Source organism: Pelodiscus sinensis, chromosome 6 (genome assembly GCF_052426305.1).
Source record: "Pelodiscus sinensis isolate ZL-2025 chromosome 6, ASM5242630v1, whole genome shotgun sequence".
Taxonomy (NCBI): domain Eukaryota; kingdom Metazoa; phylum Chordata; order Testudines; family Trionychidae; genus Pelodiscus; species Pelodiscus sinensis.
In genome coordinates, this window is record NC_143057.1 from 106,355,738 (window position 1) to 106,375,113 (window position 19,376).

The 19,376-nt window shown below is 42.5% G+C and overlaps 1 protein-coding gene across 4 annotated transcripts in view; it reads left to right on the plus strand.

Moving 5' to 3' along the window:
• Positions 1–19,376, plus strand: part of CPLANE1 (ciliogenesis and planar polarity effector complex subunit 1) — a 170,529-nt gene that overhangs the window by 54,704 nt on the left and 96,449 nt on the right. For all 4 annotated transcript variants that reach the window (XM_089779416.1, XM_075932522.2, XM_089779415.1 and 1 more), the window contains exons 14-22: positions 906–986; positions 2,698–2,862; positions 4,978–5,151; positions 7,360–7,588; positions 7,888–8,027; positions 12,245–12,462; positions 13,168–13,332; positions 14,319–14,457; positions 18,375–18,484. In XM_089779416.1, coding sequence (XP_089635542.1) covers positions 906–986; positions 2,698–2,862; positions 4,978–5,151; positions 7,360–7,588; positions 7,888–8,027; positions 12,245–12,462; positions 13,168–13,332; positions 14,319–14,457; positions 18,375–18,484 — 1,421 coding nt within the window. The remainder of the gene's footprint in view (positions 1–905; positions 987–2,697; positions 2,863–4,977; positions 5,152–7,359; positions 7,589–7,887; positions 8,028–12,244; positions 12,463–13,167; positions 13,333–14,318; positions 14,458–18,374; positions 18,485–19,376) is intronic.

A 19,376-nucleotide genomic window follows, 5' to 3' on the forward strand; every position in this document is an offset into this window, starting at 1 on the left:
TCAAAGTTCTATGCCATTTTCCCCCAGAATAGGAGTTTGCTGATGATGTCTTTGATATCCACCCATTACCCCCACAACATTCTTATGCATGCCAAACTCGAGTTTACTTCAGTGGGAGATTTTGTCTTTTGGAATGAAATGGAATATTATATAAATTTAACTTTATTGCAAGCAATGTGAAAGCTGAAGAAGTGAAATGCTTCTCACCATGAATAAAATATTAAATGTTTTTTGACCTAAAAAGTTTTAATTACAGTTAGCCTTGTCCTATTTACTATTAGCATGCTAAAAAGTGTCAGTTTATGAAAACTTTGCAGAAAAAGGGTATAACCAATTTTAATTCTACTTGAATAGAGGTTTACCATTAAAAACTGTATAGCCCAAGAAATTCTGTAATTCAGAATTCTTCTTCTTCTTTGAGGAGTGTGTCTGTGGCTATTCCATCTTAGGTGTTTAGGGCACTGCTGCCCCTTTCTTGGGAGCATTGTGATAGCAGTGCCCTCGGTAGGCTATGCATGCAGGGCAACCGGCACACACTGGAGAAGCTGCTCTGCATGCGCAGCCAGTCCCTTCAGTTCCTTCTTTGTCTCAGAAATTGAAGATTCTTAAGCAGAGGGGAGGAAGGGTGGGTGGTGAAGCATTCACAGGGACAGCCATCTCGAAGAACCTCAATTATAACACAAGGTGAGTAAACTCTTTTCAGCCACTTCCTAAATAGTCATTTGGCTATAATGTTTTTGGAAACTGAGACATTTGCAGATATAGTAGCTGCTGTGGATTTGTGTTACCATTTGTGACAGGCAAAGATTTGAACTGAAATAGAAACCTACATGTACTTGTCAGTTTTTGTCTAAAAAGATGTCAATATCTTACAATTTTGTTGACTATATTGTAATATTTTATAGGTGAGGAACAGTTTCTTTTAGGTTCGTACAAAGAATCTCTGGATCTGTGGAAGAGGACTCTTCAAGAAACCAAAGCAAAAGGCAAGGGAAAAATGAAGCAGTCTTTATCTTTTCAGTTTTCAGATCTTTGTACAATATTTTGGGAAGGCTGTTCATACTTCTCTGCTGTAGTTGTCATGCTGTTAGCACTCCTGTAAGATATCAGATTGCCAGAGCTTCTATCTTGAAATTAAAATTTGTTCAGGAATAAAAATTGAGTCCAGAATACTTTTAAGCAGGACTCAACAATCTAGGTAATCTACTTGCCGTGGGTTTTTTACATCAAAAATCTAGCTGAAAATCCATGTAGGGAGTCAGTAGAGTAACACAGGACTGTAATGGACTTCCTGGGTAATTGAGTCCAGTTCCCAGAGTTGCAGAAAACCCCATTGGATAATACTCAGGTCTGCCGAGGGGGGAAGAGGGAAGACGGTACAAAACTAGACCGTGTGATAGGGACATAACATGTGAGAGTGGGGGTGGTGGTGATGATGACATGCTATACAAATAGGCAAAAAAGGCAGTGCTGGAAGAGGGAGGGGGGAAAAGTAAACTGTCAGGTGAAATAGATAGCTCTCATTATTTGACCTAAGATATAATCATAGACATGTAGGACTAGAAAGCATTTCGATAGGTCTGCACTTAGACATGACTAAGTATTATCTAGACTATCTCTGACAGGCATTTGTCTAACCTGTTCCTAAAAACCTTCAATGATGGAAGTGCCCCAGTTGCCCTAATTAATTTGTTCCGGAGCTTACCTCCTTTAGGATTTTTTTTTATGTTTAATCTAAATCTCCTTTGCTGCAATTTAATTTAATTATTTCTTGTCCTTGGTTGATAAGGAGAATAACTTATCACTCTTCTTCAGATACAAACCTTTTATACACTTGAAGGACTAAACATACTTTTATGTCTGGGAGCTCAAAGCTTTTCTTGACTATAGTGAGGTAGATTGCTTTGAGCAATAGGTATAGGTGTTAACCAAAACCATAAGAAGACTAATAATTTTATTACATTTTCTGAAATAAAATGGAGGGATATATGCATGCAGTCTACTTAAAATATACAGGAACCTTCACAGAATAATAAAAAAATTATTATATTAGCCCTTTCCCACAGACTCAGGGAGAGAGGATGCCACCAATTTGTGTCTCTAGTTATTTTAGAGAGTAAAGGATCTAAATGTATTTTCACGGAGAGAGAGATAATTGAAACCTTATAGGTATTTGAGAATTTCTAGGCAAATCAAGTCTTAGCATTGAAGATCTTGAGATACAGCATATCTGTATTGTCTTTACTGGTTCCTGAACACCCTCTCTGAGCACCATGTCTGATTTAAGCTGTGCTGCCTTTGCAACATCACAACTTCTCACTAATCCCCTTGTTGAAATGTATATAAGCTGCAGAGTTGGAACTGAAAGGTGTAAAATTAACTTCCATAAAAAATTCTGACTAAAAAATAATGCACTGGTTTGCAATAGGATCACATCTCCTATAATGTCTGCTCCCCAGTTCTGCTCCCTCTCTTAACTTATGGTTCTTCAGTTGTATCGTGTTTACATAGAGGAAATTTCAGGTGGACAGCTTCTAGTATGTTGCGCCTTCCTGATACTTTTTTTATGCTCATTTGTTTTTCTGTGTCCTGGATTACAGCTGCAGCTCTTTTTCTTGGATTTTGTATATGTCTTTATATTTATCTTCCTTTGCTTTTGAGTATACAATGCTACATTTGTTTCCTTTTTTAATGTAGGAGACAAGAGGACACAGTTTCTTCAAACTAGGTACTACCTTGCTATATTATATTGCCATCTATATCATTACAACTTACGTGAGGCTCAGGGACTGAGTGATCATCTTGTGAAAGAGGTACTAAAACGATCTCAGCCGCCAGTAAGGCAGGCAGACGATTTTACTGGTATGTTTATCTTGTTAAAAATATGGTTTGTTTATTAATGGATGATGATAAGCTTTAGATAACCTGATGTTTGATTTTTATCCCCCGTAAGAACTTGGCTTCATGATTTGCTTCAAAAAATTCTTAAGAGCTTCCTGCAGTCTGAATACATCTTTTTCTGAAGGGATGAAAAATGGGGTTTCTGTGTAATTGTCTGAAGCCTAGATTTCCTTATTTCCATTCTTCAGCCTCTTAATTCCTTAATGCCCCATTTCTCCATCAGTAGTATTCGTCTCTTAAAAATGACTTCAGAACTTCTGTCTAGTCTTTAATAATTAGAGTAAGTGTTTGGAAGGCAGCTTTAATTGTATAGTTCTGTGGTCACCAACCCGTCAATCGTGAGCGGCCGGTCGATCGCGAGGCATTCGGGCAACCCCGCCCCCCATTTTCCACCCGCCCCTGAGAAGCCCCACTACCTACCTCTAGTGTAGTGCCGGCTTCCCGCGGGGTGGACAGAAGTCCTCTCTGAAGCCCGCGTCGCTTCCGGGGGTTCTGGAAGTGCGCGGGCTACTCCCCCTCCCACAGCTCTGTTGCGTGCTGGGGGAGGGGGTGTTGGCCCTGGAGGAGGAGTGCGGAGGCTTCTCTGCGCCGCCGGTGCCGGAGGGGTGAGTTGGGCACAGGGGTTTCCCTGCGCCACAGGAGCGGGAGTCGGCCCTGGGGTTTGGCTGCGCTGCGGGAGGGAGGGTTTGACCCTGGGGCAGGCGCCCGCGGGGGTTGGCCGCGCTGCGGGAGGGGAGGGGCCACGTCACGGCATAGGGGTTTGGCCCTGCCGCGGGAGGGGTGGGGGTTGCCCCTGGTGCAGGGTCCCGCAGGGGTTTGGCCCCGCCGTGGAATAGGGAGAGTTGCCCCCGAGGCAGGCTCCCACAGGGGTTTGGCCCCGCCACGGGAGGCGGGGGTTAGCCCCGGGGCAGGCACGCTCGGGGTTTCCCTGCACTGTGGGGGGCCTGGAGGAGGCATGTGCTGGCTTCCCAAGGAGGGTGGGGGAGGGAGGGAGAGAGAATCCTGGGAGGAGGCAGATGCAGGTGACTCTGCTGCCACTGGCACCCTGTCCCCGCTCCCCACACTCCACTCCCCTGTCCCCAGCTACGGAACTCTGTCCCCACTACCCGAACTCTGTCCCCACTCCCCGAACTCTGCCCCCACTGGTACCCTGTCCCCTGCTGCAAAAGAACCCTGTCCTCTCCCCTGCCCAGCACCCTGTTCTCTCTCCCCTGCCCCCAGCCGCAGAACTCTGTCCCCACAAAATGTATAATTATAAATGCTTCATTTTAGATTTAAATAGCATGAATAAAAAACAGACCATTTATTTCATAACTATAAACACGTGATTTTAATTTTATATATCGCATAATTTAAAAATAAAGTGTTTATCAGAGTGTGTAAGTAAGGACTGGGGATAGCAAGTGATGGACAGGAGGAGAATAGAAAGGGGCGGGGCGGTAGATCTTCGCCTGTTCTGAGATTTAAAAAGCGATCTTCGGTGTAAAAAGGTTGGAGACCACTGGTATAGTTCATAGTTTGAGTGGGGTTTGATAAAGTTTCCCCCCCCCCCCCCTTTTTTTTTTTTTAAAGAGCCTGATCCAAAATCACTGAAATTTGTGGAAAGACTGCTTTTGACTTCTGATCAAGCCCTGAGAAATCTCATGTTTTTCATTTTCTGTTTATGTATATATAATGTGTTACATCAGAGTTGGCCACAATCCTAAATTTAAGCACATATTTGTATTCTTATCTGGATGCAAATTTTGTAACTAAGCCCCTCGCTTTATAAAGTTCTGAATCAGAGTCCCAGATCTGAATCACCAAGACTCTGGGAAAGTTCAGAGTCGGACCTGGATATCAGCTTAGTGATTTGGGTCCATCTGTAGATTCTGGTTGTGAGAAATCTTCAAAGGGGAATTGTTACTAACTTGTAATTAATAGTAAGAGGCTTTTATATTTTCTGTTTTAAAAAGCTCAGGAAAGCTTTTGGGGAATGAGTAGGGCCATAGTTTTAGTGCAAAGAGTTGTTGGCTATAATTGAACAGTTCTCGTTCTCAATTTTTATAGCACGTTTTTGTTTTGTCTATCTCTTAGATGGTGCGTGTTTTCGATATGAGCTGTGGATGATAAGAGATGTTCATCCTGATGCTGCAGCGGCAGTAATAAAGTCCATGGCACGATTCATGGCTGCCTATTTTACTAATCAGCTACTATATGTACTTCCCCCACATAAAGTTGATATTCTACCTCCACTTCACATCAATCAAGGTATTCTGTTAAACAAAAATATTTTAACTGGCTCTGATTCAGTACTATGTTCTATTATTTATGTGTTGATGTTGCCTAATCTTAAAAGGGTAATTCCTCTGTTTTTAGTGCTGTGATTTCTATTTATTTTTTTAGGATTATTAGTATTAAGGATACAATTACACTTGGTTATATTAAGATATTTTTGCAAATATTTTTGTCAGCAAAACAAATACTTTGTAGCTGTAGTAATTGGAGAATATTTCACTTGTACATATTTAAACTTTTGTGTCATTGTTAAAAAGTATAGTACAGAGTATTCTCATTTTATTTTGTAATCCACATACTTACATGGATTGTTTTGCAAACTGTTTTGCCTCCTGGAGATCCAGAGTGTTAGCGATCCGTCTTGAGGTTGTTTGAACAAAAGATTCCCTTGATACAGCCTAGTGATGTCAGTGATTAACTGGTGGGGTACATCTAGGCTGGAACAACCCCCTGCTTAATGTGGGCATGGAGCTGCTCTAGCCTTCCTGGGCCCACTGTGCCATGTCATGGGCACTTGAGCCTGTTTGGGGCAGCCTGCGGCTGGCTCGGCTTGGCCACAGTAGCACGCCATGGGGGTGAGCACTTCAGTCCAATTGGAACAGCCCCTGCCAGTGGCAGGCTTAGCCTGGCCAAAGCAGTGCACCTGTATAAGGGGGGAGGGCTGCTCCACCTGGGCCGGCCTGCTACCTACTTCCATTTAAGCATTAACCAGTTAAACATCATGTTTAACTGGTTAACTGATAAAATGGAATTTTATATCTCTAATATAGCCCTCCCTACAAACAATAATGATGTGTTATCAGAATTTTATAGTTCTTTCCATTGCACTTTTTTTTACACATCTGGGGCTCAAACTCTGGTTCTGCCCCTCAAATTGATATCATCCATTCAGGATGTCAGCTAGTATTTGACATGCACTACTCTTCTGGAGAAAGAAGCAGGATATAAGTTGAATCTTCACCGTGCCTTGAGAAAATCATTTGTGCATGTGAAAAGGACTGGGGGTCTGTTACAAGCTGTGGTGTTCCAAGCAACATGTCATTAGAATAACTGGAGTACTGAATAGGGATGTCAATGTGAAAATGACTACACAATTAACCGATAAGCATGGGTTTATCAGTTAATCCTGTTGACTGCACACATTCTCCCCTCCTTCCATATCAGATGCTTCCATATCAGAAGCAGCAAGATGGGACAGGTGGGAGCTGGCAGCCATGTGGAACTGGCTTAAGCCAGCTTCCCACAGCACCGGATCCATCTGTCCCCTATTCTCGCTCCCACCTCCATGCTGCTGCCTCTGATAGAGGGTGAGGGGGACAGGCGGGAGCTGATACGTGCAGGAAGCCTGGGCCTGCCGTGGACAGAGGCTGCTCTGTGGCAGCAACCCCTGTTTGTGGGGGGGGGAGTGGTGAGCTCCCTGCAGACGGGTGGTTCATGCCGGAGCATCCTCTGTCCATGGGGAGCTCAGACCCTCCACAGACAGGGGCTCCTGCCATCCCGCACTGCTTCTTCTGTGTTAGAAGCAGCAGAGCAGGACAGCAGGTGGGAGTTGGTCTGCCTGGGAAGTTGGTTTTTAAACTGGCTCCCCTCCCAAACTGGCTCCCACCTGCCACCATGCACTGCTGCCTCTAATAGGCAGCAGTGTGGGGTAGCAGGGATGTGGTTACGCATTATGCAATTGCATGCTAACATATATCGCTATGACTAAAGCTGACATGCGGTGCTTGTTTATTCCAAGTAGCACCTTCTGATGGAAGTTTTAGTCCTGCCTTTGGACAAAACTTCCGAAAGGAACCCTTGCAGAATGCAGGTAGACAATACCTAATATACTAATTAACATTTTTGTGCATTGAATTTAGCTTAACAAAGAGAAGGTTAAGGGGCAATCTTTATTCTGTCTGTAAGTGCCTACAAGGTACTTGATAGTAGAGGAGAGCCTATAGAGCAGATCCTCATGGTGTAAAAAATTTAGAATTCTGAATTTAAAGGAGCAGTGACAACTTTCCTGAGGTGAGGATTTGCCCCATGTTATTGTTTAAAAATCATAAACCATGTTATAAAGGTAATAAAAAATGAGTACACAACAAGCTGGTGTGACAAAATACCACACTATAAACTCTACATTTATTTTAATTTACTGTTTGTAATTAACAATATTAAAAATATATTATCCTTCTATAGGCCAGTTCCCTCGAGTTGTTCCACTGCAGCATTCTATGGTCACCAGTGCTGTTAGAGACCAGAACCTTTCGTCTGTATGGACAGCTGAATATGCTCTTGACTTATTCTTCGTGGGTGGACTGATTCCAGAGGCTGTGTGGCTAGCACGCAAACTTGGAGACTGGAAAATGTCTGTTACCATAGGTGTGGCTTATAATCTGTACTGTCAAAGCAGTAGTGGTGTTGCAAGGTGAGTTATGCTTGTTAAAATAAGGGAACTCAGAATTATCATCATGCATTATTATATGGTATCATGTACATGTATTTTACATAGCAGAGAAGATAGTGTGCTTCCCTTAAGACTCTTACAAGTTAATAGATACAAGATTTCAATAAATGTGCCTTTTCCCAGTGTTCCTAAATTAATAATTTTGTGTGTGGAAGTTTTTTTCCCAGTGAATAAGAAAAGATGTTTCCACAGAATTTCCTGGGTTTTTCTGCAGACTTTTTATTTTGTCATTAATTGATAGTTTCTTGATACACTTTCAGGTCAGAGAAAATGGAGCTACATTTGCCTTTGAACTTGACTCCAACACACATTTTTCAGGAAAAACTACAGTCTTTCTTGGGACAGCCAGTCAATTTTGAAACTCCAAATGAAGGAAGCAATAAATATAAACATTTTACAGGTATGTAAAATGATTTAATACTATTTAAATCAACTTTATTCCAGTTGATTCCACAAATCCTAGATATTCCCTTTAAAATAAGTGTTCCTCTTTAGCATTATGAAAATATAGTTATCATTGTGTATGCAGATAGCTACAGTAAGTGCCTAGAATCCTATAGAAAGACAGGATATATGAGGTAATGTGTTTCATTGGAGCAGCAACTTTTGGTGAGACACACATACTTTCAAGCTTACACAGAGTTCTTTTTCATGTCTGTGTAAGCTTTCACAAGCGTTTCTCTCTCACCAATAAATGTTTGCCCTATAAAAGATACTACCCCATCCACTTGTCTTGCTAATAATTCTGGGACTAATAAGGCTACAGTAACACTGCATAGTATCCCATTGGTGTTTTAGCTTTTTCCATGCTCAGGATGATCCCCTCTTCTTTCTTGTTTGGGGAAGATGATGTAGACATATTAGATATGCACTTCCATTTGTTTTGACTATAAAATACTTGTATGTCAACTGAATGTATTTAGAGCGTAAGACATACTGAAATAAATGTTTGAACTGTATGGAAATCAATGTCACTGGATTAAATTTACAGAACAGCCCAAAGTCTCGCTGTAGTAAAATTATCCATATCCCATATTCTGCTCTAGTTCCTAAAGTCCAGATTTCAAGGCTTTGTTTGCATTTGTGATTTATGGTATTCTGTGTCTTAGCTAGTGTCACGCTGTTTGGAGTGATTCATGATTGTGTGTGTCAATGTTATGACAGACTTATCAAAAAACAGGGCAGACATCCGAAACTGGTGCTATGCTTTGTCATTAGATTTCATCAACACAGTGACAAAAGTAAAGTGCTAAAATGTGAAATACTAAACTAGTCTTACCATGGAGTCACACAGACTGTTCCCTTAGGCATTCCTGCCTTGTTTGCCACCCAAGTGAGTGTGACAAGGTGCTGAGCAGGAACTGCTGAGCAGGAACTGCTGAGCCAGCCTTGTGTCACTCCAACTCTAATTAAGGGAAGTGAATTGGAGCTGTTTAGACTTTCTCACCATAATTGGGGAAGCAGAGACAGCTGATGTCTAATTGGGCTGGGATTGTATACACGCCTTAGGGGAAGCAAGCCAAGGGGGAGCAGGAAAAAAGGGAAAAGGCAGGGAGGAGAAGCAGGGAGATGTATCTCCCTTCCCTCCTGCCTGCAGATGGTAAAGGGCTGCTTGTATAATGAAAGGATGGTGGGTGCACAACCTGTAAATAAACTTTACCATTGGTTACTGAACCCAGAGACTCAGAGTGACTTTATCAGCACAACAGGGACAAGAGCCAAGGGTTCCCTGGGCACCTTGTTACAGCAAGCTTATTGATGAGTAGTCACTTACACCACAGATCAAAAAATATTCAGATTGCTTCCAGTTCAAAGAGACCACTCATTTACATCAAGTTTGACAACACTTCTCAGGAGTCCTATAGTAAGCTAACTATGAATGAGTTAACTCTCTCATTTCTTTTTTTCTAGATATGTACAGATTAAAGCAGGCAACGTATACATGCACAAGTTATACACTGTGGTTCAAAAGGGATAGAGCTGTAATTGGAAACAAATAGTCTAGTAGCACCTTAAAGACTAACAAAACATTAGGGGAGGGATAGCTCAGTGGTTTGAGCATTAGCTTGCTAAACTCAGGGTTGTGAGTTCAATCATTGCAGAGGTCATTTAGGCATTTGGGACAAAAATTTGTCAGGGGTGGTACTTGGTCCTGCTGTGAAGGCAGGGGACTGGACTAGATGACCTTTCAAGGTTCCTTCCAGTTCTAGGAGATAGGCAATCTCCATTATTAAAAAAAAAAAAAAATGTAGATGGTATCGTGAACTTTCGTGGACACAACCCACTTCTTCAGATAACAGGAGTATTAGAAGTCCAGATCCAAGAATAAATAAGGGAAGGGTAGGGGGAAGGGGAGTAAAAAAGAGAGGTAGTGAGTAGATGGTTTAAATAGTTACAAGAGGCTGATAAGAACAATTAGCACCTCCATTGGTTGGTTGGTCGGTCAAGTCATTAGGATATGGAAGGGAGTGTGCAAGGGAGTGTGTGAGCAAGCTGATGTCTCAATTCATACCATTTGCGTAAGAATTAAACTTGTGAATGAAGTTAAATTCCAACCTTTCTCTTGTGTATTTAGCTTGTGGAATTGGCCTGAAACAAAATGGTAACTTAGAGATCCATTAATGAGTGTCCAGGCAGATTAAAGTGTTCTCCAACAGGTTTTTGTATATTGCCTTTTTGTATATCTGATTTGTGTCCATTCTTTCCTGTAAAGACACTATAGTTTGGCCAATATACGTTACAGCGGGGCTTTGCTGGCATTTGATGGCATTGATCAAATTAGTGGATATGTAGTTAAATGAGCCTCTGATTTGCTGGCTGATGTGGTTAGATCCAGTGATGAAATTGCTAGTGTAAATGTGTGGGCAGAGTTGGTGTCATGATTATGAGGGTTAGCCAGCAGTCTGGGGATTAAGGAGTTAACTACACCTAGCCAGGTGGAGTGACCAGTAGGAATGTAGGTAGGACTTTCAAACTGGGACAAAGGAATTTGGGTTTTTTCCTTTCTCCTTTTGACTCTCTGGGTGTGCTCTCTGGGGCTACAGAGAGGGACAAGCATGTCTCTCTCTCTCTCTCTCTCTGTCTCTCTCTCTCCAAGACACCGTTCTTCATTTTCTGTAAGTAGGGTAAAGTTTAGGTAGTTTCATTAGGCTTTATTGTTTTAAGGGTTGGGTATGAGATCTGATATCTGGCACTGCTTAAGAGATGTTTGGCTTTTCTTTTTAACTAAGTTCTAGCCCATGGTGTAATTCCTCCATGAGTATATTTTGTTACCTTTCCATCTGATCCTTATGCTTGCAACAGGAATATTGTTGTAATAATAAAAGTTTTCTCTTTTCTTTTTATTAACCTGGCATTGGTTACTTGTGTGTCCTGATTTTTATAATAGGGGTGAGATTTCCCAAATGATCTTTCCCCTAATCTCGTTATTAATATTTGCGTGGTGGCAGCAGAAGTTTTATTCCCAAAATCTAGGTTTTTAAGATTTTGGGGGAAGTTTTATACCAAAGCTTGGTAGATAAGGCATTGGGGTACACTTGCTGGCCCCCACTTCTGCATTTATCATGCCAGAGTGGGGAAAGAGCCATGACAGTTGGCACCGGGGCTGATTGCAGGGGTGGGATTATGATGGAGGTGTGTTGCGTGGTTACTGGAAATAATTTGTTTGAGGTTAGGGGGTTTTCTGTAGCCTGTTTTTCCTCTTACAGACTAACTCGACTACCCCTCTGAAGCTTTAGAGCTGTAATTAATTGTCAGCACAGAATATCTTTCAAGGCTAACCCCATGTTTACCCTTGGGGGGGGAGGGGTTTCTGGTTTTGTTTTCTAGCTCCAGTCTTGAGACTCCAGACAGGAAAGAAATGGAAAAAAATCATTTAATCTATCTGCATTTTCCTTTTCAAAATTAAGTTGACGAGACAAGCTTCCTTGCACCTTTATTGGTGTGAGAGAGCCATTATCTCATTTTTTATCTTATTTCACAATGGTGAATTAAGTATTGATAATCCTCCTTGGTGGGCAAGGGTATCATTCTTCTTGCCTGAATTAATAAGTTTAGAGCAGGCATTTTTAAATTCTAAAAAACATTATAAGGTAACGTTAGATGCAGATGCAGACGTTATAAGTAAGAAAAATGCATGCAGCAACTTACAAGTATCTTACAGAGTCTAAACACATCCTTACAAGTGTAGCACCTATCTTGAACACTGTTAGCCTTCAGATAAGCTGATATGGTTTCCAGCTATGAATTTATCAGTGATCAGTTGATGCCACAGCCTTGGCAAGAACTGGAACCTGGTTTGCCAGCATCTCGATATTAAACCACTTATTCATCTCCTCTTTGCAGTTCATGAGGAGAGCAGTCCAGACATCCATACTCATGAGAGATGTTGGGCAGCAAAAACAACCAGAGTTAATTGAGCATTAAAAGCAGTTTTCTTCAATTCTTAAATTTATTCCCATTTTCAAATCTTACATGAAATAAAGTATGCAAGTTATTAATACATTCTGGAAAATGAATGTAAATACAATAATACAGTACTTCTTATTAATTTCAGAAGAAAACATTTTATCAATTGATATATTTGCCATATCTGTTTCAATTCTTGGAATTTTTTAGATCCCATTGAAGAGGAAGATGGAAATGTGCTGTTTGGTTCAGTGCAAGAAATACTGAAAGCAGCTGTTATGGCAGATGCAGACATTCTCTCAGAAACATTTCAACTTTTGATAGATTCTGCCAAAGACCTCAGCAGAAAGTTGTGTGGGTTAGTGCCTGATGGGTTGTATCTTCCTGCACCACCATTATATTGTCCCCAGCCAGCTTCTCTCAGTGAAGTAAGTGCTTTTGGTAGAAGTTATATCAATGTTAGTTTGAACCTTCTAGTTCAGTTTTCTTCCAAAATAAACATAATTACCTCTGTGGCTCTATAATAGTGAGTAACCACTTCGAAAAGCTACTTTCCGTTTTTCCTTCTACCGTAAACGTCCGATAATCCGGCACCTTTAGGACACAGGGGGTGCCGGATTATCAGATATGCCGGACTATCGGAAGCGGGGGCTATGAGGGGTCTGGGGTGGGGTGGGGTGGGGGAGATGGAGGGGGGCAGTGCTTCAGGACCAATCTGGCAGCACCCCAGCTGCTCTGCCCCAGGCGTCCCCAAGTCAGCCACTGCTGAAACTGACCAGCGGCTGACTCGGGGAAGCCTGAGGCAGAGCAGCTGGGGTGCTCTGCCCCGGGCTTCCCGGAGTCAGCTGCTGGTCAGTTTCACCAGCGGTTGACTCGGGGAAGCCTGGGGCAGAGCAGCTCCAATTGTCCGGCTGCCTGGAGCACTTCCGGGTTCCAGGTTGTGCCGGACTATCAGGAGTGCCGAACCACTGGATGCCGGACAACTGGAGTTTTATTGTACTTTGTGGAGTCTCTGGTCTTAAGACAAAGAAGAAAAATATTCTGAAGAACAGATACATCATGTAGTTTAACTCATTCACTCTTTATATGTGCCTAAATTATTGATCTTATTGTCACGTTCTTGCATTTCTCAGGAAGACTACAATGACTCGCCATTAAAAATTGAGAGAGATTATCGTCAGAAGGTGTCTGGGGTCCTTCAGCGAATTCTGCTGCTCTTCCGAGCTGCTCGTTGTTCCTTCCCTGTGGCACAGTGGTATATTGTAAAATTGAAATGGGCAAGAAAAGTAATGCAAAAGGTAAATAACAAACTTGTTTAATTTTAATTCCATGATCTGTAGTAAATATTACCGAGGGTTACTTTTTTGAGGGGGAATCCCCTTATCCACTCTAAAGCCTTCCTAATTTTATAAGAATTTCAGTCTCATATAGCTGCTGTCTATATTCTTTTCATACTTTCCTTTCCAAAGGAAATTGGAGCCTGTACAATAGAAGCTAGGGCAGGAAGGTGGATGTTATCCTCAGATAACTTATGTTTATTACTGAAGGTGGGAAAGAAGTGACCACTGAGTTCCAGACCTTCCTGGGTTTTAGAAATAATAATTATCAACGCCTTATGGATTCATTTAGTAGATTCCAAGGCCAGAAAGGAACTCTGACACATAATCTGATATCCAGAACAACAGGCCATAGAAGTTCCCCAAAAATAATTGTTTATCATCTGCTTGCAGAGCTTCAGCCATCTAGAGCACAAGATGAACTAGAAGCTTGTGGCAACGTCTTCAGCCTCATTGGACACTGCAGCAGTTTCCTCCAGGGGCTGCTGACTAACTGAGCTGCAGCTACTTTCAGTTGCTGTTTTGGCACTTGCCTTCTGTTTCTGGATGGGAAGCTAAATCCTTCCAAGTTTTACCATCGGGGGTGTCAGTGGCTCAGGGGGTGTCTCTGGCTCAGTGGGAGGCCCATTTCTCTTGCTTTGGTCTATTAAATTCCATTGCCCTCTGTACTATATCATCCTATTAAATAAAGTATTGTAGTTTTTCCTAGCTTGTACATTTATTAAATGAAAATGTGTTCCCTTAAAAATTAACCTGGGTTGTGTCAGTAAGTTAAAGGGGTCATTCAATCCTGATATGAAAGATTTCAGTTGATTTCATTAGGACTTTCACCTACTGATGACTTGAAGAATAAAAATTGTTATTAGTAAGCACTTATAAAGGTAATTTGCTAATTTCTCAATTGTCATAAGGAAAATTGTTTTAAGTTTTTCTTTTTCTGCCTCTAGATTCGAATGAAAGGCAATCTTCCTTCATTAAGTTCATTTCCTGATACTTTGCTTCGTTATTGTAAATTGAGTACAATATTTTTTAGACCTCCATCTTCTGGAGACCATCGCTTTGATGATGTTTCTTGTAAAGCAATAGGTTTGTGCATAATAAAATTGAATAATTGATGGTTGGAAAATAGAACAAGGGATGAGAAGCTGCATGTGCCAGGGAACTCTAGTCTTTATTTTTGCATTTTCTTGCAAATGTATCATGATAGTGTCTTCTGTGGTTCTGTAAATCTTTCAAAATGTTTGCAGAAGGATATTTATATTTTGCTATAATTTTAAAATAATGGTATATTGACAAAATATAAATTGTAACTATTGTTTTCAGTGTATTACAAAATAAGTTAATCATTATTTTAAAAGACTAAAAAATGATAAACATCTGTCCATTTAATTTTTTTTACTAAAATTGTAGAGACTGAGGCGCGTACTGAGCCATGCTGCTTTATAGCTGTGATTCCAATGTCTGTGTTTAGTTGAGATTATTTTGGGGTGGGGTGGAAAAGAAGTCTTTTTTTTCTCATATTCTTGAAAGAATGAACTAACTTTAAGATTAAGAAATTTCATAATGTCAAATTACAAGAATAGATCTTATGTTTGAAACTTCTTTAGCTGTATAAAAATGTGATGGGAGAAAAGTTGGTCAAAGGCCAACAAAATGTACTGTAGTATAAAAAAATCTATAGCCGATAAGTTGAGGCAGATTAATGTAAGAATAATCAGAATTGATGTTGATATAGATTCCTTTGAAGCAAGATTATCTGTTAGAGCTGTCCAAATTGTGTTTTACTTTTATAGTAACTTTCTTCAAAGATTCTAAGGAAATTTTAATTTATGAATACAAAGATGCCAAAATTTTTGGTTTCTGTGATCCAGAATTTGCTATCAGACAAGAGAAATGAAAACCTGACCCTATGAAGAAGAATCTTTAATAATTTTTGAATAGTTGTTGCTATATTCTTTTAGCAGAATTAAAGGGATAAACTGTCAACCCCAATTTTCTATGAGTGCTTGTCCATATGTATTCCACTTCTGGTGCACATGAGCTCAAGTTCAGATTCTTTTGGACAGCAGTGTCTTTTGGAGTATCTCTGTATCCAGATGTCCTCCTGCACCCAATCTGAGAGAGCAAGCCCAAACATCCCTCAGTTTCTTCTTACTGCCAGGGTCTGAGAGTTGGTACAAATAAATCAGTTTAATGTGAGGTAAGCTGGTACCTTAGCAAAGTCCATACCTCTCATATAAATATTAGTTGGTAGTTTGTTTAGTATTGTTAGCTTTTTTTACTGTTTAAGTGTTTTTGTTAGTTTTTCAACTAGCCATTACGACTGAACTGAAGTCTTCTAGTTTCAAGTCCCTTCTTGTGATACAGTTATGTTGTTTAATGGTACATCTGTGAGGTGCACATTCCTGATGTAACATTTGCAGATGATTCATTTATTAAATGCAAAAAGTAATAGAGACTTGCCGTGGACGAGCTTTGGGGTGCAATCACCCCCTGCCAGTGGGGCCAAAGGGGTTCAGTGGACCCTCTCGCCCGGCTAGTCAACCCCTGGGGCCGGATTCCCCGGGCTGGGGGCCAGTGGGTTGGGTGCAGTCACCCCCTCTCTGACGAGCAGGAGGGATTCAGCGAACCCGCTGTTCGTCCTACTTCCGCAGCCAGTGGGTCCAGGACCCAGAGTTAGTTTTAGTCCCTCTGACCTTGCCTGCCTGGCTTGCCGGCAACAACGCGCACTGCCACCTAGCAGGGCATGTGGCTGTGAGTAAAGAGAGGGAGGAAGACCCGGGCCCACCCACTCCACTGGGTTCCAGCCTGGGGCCCTAAGTGCAGGGGGCTAACAGTGCCCCTGCAGGGCAGGCAGGAGTTTTTACGCCCTCAACACGTCTGCCCACAGGCACCACCAAGGCCATGCCCCGGGCTGCTTGCTCCCCTCTAGAGGCCCCCGGGCCTGCCCTCTAGTGCCCCTGCGCCTACCGTGGTTTGATGGTTGGTGTCTGGGGGACTTCTTAGTTGTCCGTGACTCCCGTTGCATTCTGCGAGGGCTCTCCTGGGCTGCTTGGAGTCCGGGATGCGCCGTTTGCCTCCGGTGAGGTTGGCGAGGGGCCACTCTGTGGCAAGGACTCACTGTCTGTTGGTCGTGGGGGCTGTTCCAGGTGGCCTCTTGGCCCTGGTCCACCCTCCGGTGGCTGTGGCGGCTGCCCCCTCCTACGTCAGTGGCTATCCATTTTAAAATGGCCTGCCGGCCGTGACATCGTCCAGAGGACCCGCCCTTTCGGTAATGTAGGGCGCTCCCCTGCTGCGTCCGGGCAGTCACTTTTCATCCCTCTCGGTGTTACGGTGAGGGTGTGGATGGTGGATTCCGGCCCCGCCGCACTGCTGTGTCGGCGACTTACCGCTGGGGCTCTTGCCCCGTGGCTCCGCTCGCTCCTCGCCTTCCCCCGCTGTCCAGAGTGCAGGCCAAGGATGGCCCGTCACACTTGCCTTAAAACAGTTTTTATTAGAAAATTCTTTGAAACTTTCTTCGGATCCAGGAGGAATCCAGAAAGATCAGATCAAGCCTCTTCTTAAAGTGCTTTTGTGAACTCAGATATAGCCCTCAGCTTATTCATGGAAGTATATGTCTTCAGAACAGCTGGGAGGTATGATTCCTAGCTCAGTTAGATATGTGTATGCAAGTGTAGCTGCAGGAGCTCAGGGTAGCTCTTATACACCTAAGAGCTTAGACAAGGTTATTCTCAGGGGACTAGCCTGAGAGAATATCTGTGCCCCTTCAACTACACTATTTTTAGAACATGGGGTTAAGCAGAGCTAGCTCTTGTACGTCTACCTGAGCTAGCAATCACATCTCCCAGCTGTTGCGTAGACAAAGGCCTAAGTGGACATTCTCAGATTAGTAAGACAAACAGGGTTAGAAAGAAGAAAGGGCACTGCTCTTCTAAAGAGCATAAGGCTAGATTGCCCTCTCTGGGTCCTAGTGTGAAAAGGCAGACATCTCATTTTGCCTCTTTGAAAGGTAACAAGGCCCAGATTGGGTCCCACTGACACCCTCACAAGCACCAGGCATCATGCTTGCATAATACCATTCCCTTGGTACTGAATTCTGATTACCAGTACTGATGGCCTTAGTTGATCATCCCACATTCAGTATCATCATTCCTGGTACTGAAAACTTCTATGGTTCTGAACAGTCTTATGATCTAAACTCAGCCCAAATCATCACTGTGGCCTGTGGTGAAATTATTCTGTTGTTTACTTTTCAGTAACTGGCTCTTTGAAATGCGTTGTTTGTATGTATTCCACAACCCATCCTTTTTACCTGCTGCTGTAGAGTCCTCTAACACCTGGATGTTGTATGGGTAAATGAATTCGGGCCTGTTCTTTGACCTCTGCCCTCATTTGGGAGTGTGGGAAGACACTTATGGCATAGGTATATACCCAGAAGATCCTATAAGCCAGAAAAACCTGAGCTCAAGCACATTGGTCACATTGACGCTAGAAATGGAATATGTATGGGCAACATATTTTGAACTACCCACCATCTTAGTGGCTCAAAGGATATAATTCCACCACAGCTGTAAAGTTAAGAATGTAATTAGAGGCGGGAGTTTGCTGTTGACAAAGATGATAGAGTATCTCCTGTGCCAACTTCCTCCCATCATGAATCAGGACTGGGGTTGTAATAGTTTGAGGACCAGGAAAATGTAAATGTATCTGCACACTGATTGTCCTTGTCATGCTTATTTCTGCTGAGCTTGTCTTGACACACAAGAACATCTGACTGAAAGTCCATTCCAAGATACTGAATGCATGTTTTATAGATTTAACTGTGATATTGAAACTTACTGATAAAGAGACTACAGAAATCCAACTACTGGTTATTCTTGAAAAATCAAGAATGAAAACCTTTCCTCTGTGTTACTGCTCTGTATAGTTGATCAATTTTAATTAAGTTGTTCCTTTATTTCACCCTAAGTAACTTAAGTTGTACTGCATTATTTCTCTTGTAGGTTCTTTCCGAGAATTATGTGCATTGTGTTGGATGCTTCATGTTCGTGAAAGATTGTCTGACTGTTGCAGAAAGTACCAAACTGCAAGAGAAACTGTGGGTAATCTAAAGGTAATTATAGTAGCATTACAGTTATGGTTTAACTGTAACAGTATATATTTCTGTGAGTAATGTTCCTGTCATGGGATCACTGACCGCACTGAGTTTTTCAGGATTTATCTCATTCCCAGCATTTGTGGCGGCAGTGGCAATGGCTTTCCTGGTCTCACCTCTGCCTACAGACTCTTTACAGCTCCTTTCTCTTGGCATCTGCCCTCTGGCATAGACCTCCAGCCATGTCATCATATGGTTTCCCCTCCCCCTGCTTCCAAGGGTCTCCTCTCACAAGAGTCCAGCCACTTCTTGCAGTGGCTGGGCAGGATTCTGGGCCCTGGCCTCAGGGACTCTGCAAATATCAGCTTCCTGCTTACCTCTTCTTTTCCTCTAACTGTCTCTATTCCCTGGGCCTCTTCCCCACAGTCCCCGTTCCTTCTGTTCCTGCCTTTGGCTTCAGTTTCTTCACCACTTTTCCTGGCTTCAAGCCTGTAAGTCCTGAAGGTGCTCTTCTTAGCTCCCCTGGTCCCCTTCTCCAGGAGCTCGTCGCTCATTAGCCATCTGCAAATTTAGCCTTCTTGCTAGGAGTCCAGCAGCAGACTTGCTCACTCTGCTCCGCAACTTCCTTTTATGTGGGCTGGCTGAGTCCTGATTGACTGGCCCAGCCACCACTCTAATTGTCTGTAACTGCCACCCAGTTGTCTGTAGTCAGGGTCCTACTTGGCTGTGTAGGGCTGGTGACCTGTCACAGATCCCTGTATGTATTCCACTATGGGTGCACATGTACCCCATGTGCCTGAAACCAGAGGATTCTTGCTAGCAATGTCCGTTGGTCCATACCTGCAACCCTTTCCTCCTCATGCTCTCAACCAAGCGCATAAATGAGAGGCAAAGGCACCAGTCTAGCTAG